At 62.1% G+C, this 4,089-nt stretch overlaps 1 protein-coding gene across 1 annotated transcript; it reads left to right on the forward strand.

The window, feature by feature from the left end:
• Positions 1–154: 154 nt before the first annotated feature.
• Positions 155–3,418, forward strand: FIBRA_02498 (uncharacterized protein; the record flags this gene model as incomplete). The annotated part of the gene is made up of 7 exons (XM_012324358.1): positions 155–1,500; positions 1,656–1,910; positions 2,192–2,357; positions 2,425–2,637; positions 2,716–3,082; positions 3,152–3,326; positions 3,388–3,418. The coding sequence occupies 7 exons, from the start codon at positions 155–157 to the stop codon at positions 3,416–3,418; spliced, it is 2,553 nt and encodes an 850-aa protein (XP_012179748.1).
• Between the last annotated feature and the right edge of the window lie 671 nt (positions 3,419–4,089).

Genomic DNA, 4,089 nt, shown 5'->3' on the forward strand with positions numbered 1-4,089 from the left:
TTCCTTCTTCGCCCTTTTTGACCCTTATCCGTAAGTGTCCTCTCCACTCCGGTGGTTTTAGGCTGGCGGCTTACCGCATCACTGCCTCATCTCCACCTGCCCCCACGCTTGCGTACACGCACCAGGCTGCTAGCCCAGACTCGCTGTCCCTCGCATGGCCTACAGAAAGCGCGACAGTTACTCGGCTAGCTACTCTGACGCTTACAGCTCTGTCCCCACCACCTCCTCCCCGTCTTTTGCCCACGCGCGCTCAGCAACCGCAGGCGCCGCACAACAATACGACGAGGAGGCCTACTTCACTTCCCCCTTCTCCTCTACCCAGCAACTCCCCATGGCCACCGCATACTCCCGCGACCGGGCTGGCTCTCGCGGCGGCGACCCTAGCCCCCTCAGCCCGCCTCGTCCTCAGTTCCTCGACGGCGACCGCCATTCCTCCAGCGACGCTGAGACCGCCAGCGACTCGGACAACTCCAACTTTGGCGTCAGCACCCCCCGCGCCAACGCCAACCGCGTCCATATGCGTGGCCGTTCCAACACAAACTCCTCTCAGCCTCGCGCTGTCGCCGCCAGTCCTCCCGGCACCACTCGCTCACGCAACCACACCCGCCGCCGTAGCAGCGCCGCCAACGACTACTCGTACGACTATGCTCACGCCTACGCCGCTGGCGAAGAGGACGGCCCCATGCTCAACTCCCCTCCGCTTTCGTCCATCGGTCACGCTCTCGCAAATCCATTTGGCTCCCCTGACGAGACCCCCCGCAACTCTCTCTACGGCGGCCCCGGCGATCGTATGAGCAGCGGCAGTGAGAAAGGCTTTGGTGGTCGTGCCCCACCCTCCTCTTACGCCTTCCAAAGCCACACTGGCAACCCCGACCCCCTCCCTGGTGGCGTCAACAAGCGTTCCTCGCTCGAATCGATCCGTGCACGTGGTCCAGGAGGTGCGACGCTCGCTCAGCTCCCTCCACCACCGCCGCCGAGTAATTCGGGACACTCAATGGTGTCTATCTCTGCAGGTCCCGGGAGCTACAACAATTACGGCAACAATGTGCTCATGGCGCCCGCCGGCGGAAACCCCCTCAGCCCGCCCGGCAGCGGTACCGCATACCCCACCGGCCAGGCGACCGGCGGCTACGGCCTCGTCGCCGAGACGGATGAGCTCGGACGCCCCTACGCGCCCTTCATGGGCGGCGAGGCGGACCGTAGCCAGACCCCGCCGAGCCCCGGGCACGGCAGCCTGTACGCGCGCAGTGCAGCGGGCGCAATCGCCTCGAACGCGAGTGCGGCAATGTCGATGCGCGCGCCGTTCCTGAGCCCCGCGAGCCGTCCGACGTCGTCACTGTGGGCGCCGCCGAGCTACCCGTACGCGTACCCGCCCGGGAGCGGCTCGAGCACGGCGCTCAACTCGTACGCGGGGAGTGGGCTGTACCCCAGCCAGTACCCGAGCTACGCGGACATCCAGGCGCAGCTGCGCAAGAGCAAGCCGATCCTGCCCAGTTCGCGGTGCGTCGTGCTTCCGCTTTCCTCTCTCATTGCTCATCCTTGCTGACTACTCGTTTTGTTGGTTTTGATCGCTCACTTTACTGGTTATGTTGTCGGGTGTTTTGTCGTGCGATGCGTGTGGTGCGTGGTGTGCAATGGTGATTGCGCGCGCGCAGGCTTGTGACAAAGCTGACTGCGGAGGAGAAGCCGTGGATGGCGAAGAAGGATGGGCGCAAGCGCGCGTCGTACTGGCTGACGTTGTTCGGGATGTTCCTTGGCGTCCTCGGCGCCGCGGCGGTGTGCTACTTTAGCTGGATCAGCGTGAACGTGCTCTCGAACAGCGAGCTGTGCAGCGTGCTCAGCGAAGACTGGAGCGGCGGGCTCGACCTCAACCAGACGTGGTCGCCGGATAACCAGCTCGGTGGATTTGGGTGAGTGGCGTGGATTTTGTTTTGTTTTGGTCGTTGTGCGTGCTGGGATGTGCTGGTCTTGCTTAGTGCGACTGGCGACAATGATAGGTGCACTCTGGCCAGTGTTTTGCTTCAGCCATGGCCACGCTTCAAGGCTTGCGTGATTGGCGCCGTCGTTTGTGGCCTATGGCCCGCTCTTGTTACCTACTTTAGACTGCTTGGGTACTGGGGCGGGCATCGCCGTACCCGATTTCCATGACAGGTTACTGAGATGGTGTGTGCTGACTGGTGTCTCTCGGCAGCAATGGCGAGTTCCAGATCACGACGACGAGCAGCACGAATCTTTACGTCAAGAACAACGAGCTATACATCTACCCAACCCTCACGAGCGATACGCTCTCTGGTGGCTACCCTGCCATTTTTGATGGCGGTTCGTACACTGTCCCCGACTGCTCGACCTCGAACAAGGTTTGTCCTATCCATGCTGTGCAGCGTGGTTTAGTGTTGACCGTATCTGGGTTTCCTATGTCTGCAGACCGCGTGCTCGGCAACGTCGTCGAACAAGACCTCCACTGTGATCAACCCGGTGATGTCCTCCCGCATCAGCACGCAGAACTCGTACAGCATCAAGTATGGCCGTGTTGAGGTCGTCGCGAAGCTACCGCAGGGCGACTGGCTCTGGCCCGCTATCTGGATGTTGCCGGTGAACAACACGTACGGCCCCTGGCCCATGTCTGGGGAGATTGATGTACGTCGTCCTCTCGATAGGCTGCTGCGGCCGTTCATCTCCGCTCACATTGACGGTGTCTTGGCGTGATGCCCCTAGATCATGGAGGCGCGCGGGAACCCGCCGTCGTACCCGGCACAGGGCACGAACTTTGTGCGCTCGTCGCTGAACTACGGCGTGTTCGAGGTGCTGCAGACGCACCTGTTCGGCTGGTGGGAGAGCAAGGTGACACCGTACAGCGCGGACTTTCACACGTACGCACTGGAGTGGACGGATTCGTGGATGCGGCTGTACGTCGACTCGCGCCTGCAGGCGATGATGAACCTGCAGATCACAGGCAAGGGCGGCAAGTCGTTCTTTGACCGCGGCGCGTACCCGACCACGGTGCAGAACGGCAGTACTGAGGCCGTCGTCACGGACATCTGGACCCAGATGGGCGGCGGTGCGAACGCGCCGTACGACCAAGGTGCGTGGGCTGTGGTTTTCTGTTGTGCTGGTGTGTGCGTGCGGCGGGGCTGATTCGGGGTGCGCGCAGAGTTCTACCTGATTCTGGACGTGGCTGCGGGCGGGACGAGCGGCTGGTTCCCTGACAGCGTCGGCAACAAGCCCTGGTACGACGGCTCCCCGACCGCCATGCGCGAGTTCGCCTTGGCCCAGGAGACGTGGTATGCGACCTGGCCGTCGGATGACACCGACCGCGCTTTCCGAGTGTGAGTGCTGCGTGCTTTCTTCTTCCGTGAATGCTCAGGCTGACGGGCTGCGTGCGCGCAGGTCGTCCGTCAACATGTGGAAGCTCTGCTGAGCGCCGGCCGCCTCTGTCGCTCTTTCGTTTCTTTACCGACCGACACCCGAACACACACTATACCCTCCGGGGCGGTACATAGCACGGACATTGATGCATGGACGAAAGCTGAGACGAAAATGGGATTGCTTGCCCGCGGTGGGCCCGCTGCTGGGGCGCCGCGGCCGGACTTGGACTTGCGTAGGCGGTGGTCTGCGCGGACTTGTTTGTGCTGCTACGGTGTTGTCTCGCTATATGTTTTTTTTCTATCTTTCTTTTTTGCTTCTTCCTTTCCCCATCCCACTGTCCCCCCTACGGTCTGTGGCGCTGCTTTCGTGCCGTGTTCTCCTCGACTATACCATGCTTTCCCGCGCCCCCCCCGTTCGATACGCTTTCTGCCTGCCGGACCCGGTTGACGAACACTGTTTGTTTCCCGGCCGCGGGGCTGCCCGCCGCGGTCCCGGAGGCCATTCCGCTCTTTTTAAATACTCGTACGAACACACGCATCTGTCGGCGGCGCGCACGCCCGTGCTCGCTTCTTCCCCCCTTTTTTTTATATTATTGTTACACCTGTCTGCATAGTACACGCCCTGCTTTTATCACATTGGGCGCTGCCCGTGCTCCGTGCTCCGTGCTCCGTATGACTGCCCCCCTCCCCCGCATGCCTGGTGCTCGTCCCCCCAATCCCCCTC

This window comes from Fibroporia radiculosa, assembly GCF_000313525.1.
Source record: "Fibroporia radiculosa TFFH 294 genomic supercontigs, scaffold1318, whole genome shotgun sequence".
In the NCBI taxonomy this organism is placed as follows: domain Eukaryota; kingdom Fungi; phylum Basidiomycota; class Agaricomycetes; order Polyporales; family Fibroporiaceae; genus Fibroporia; species Fibroporia radiculosa.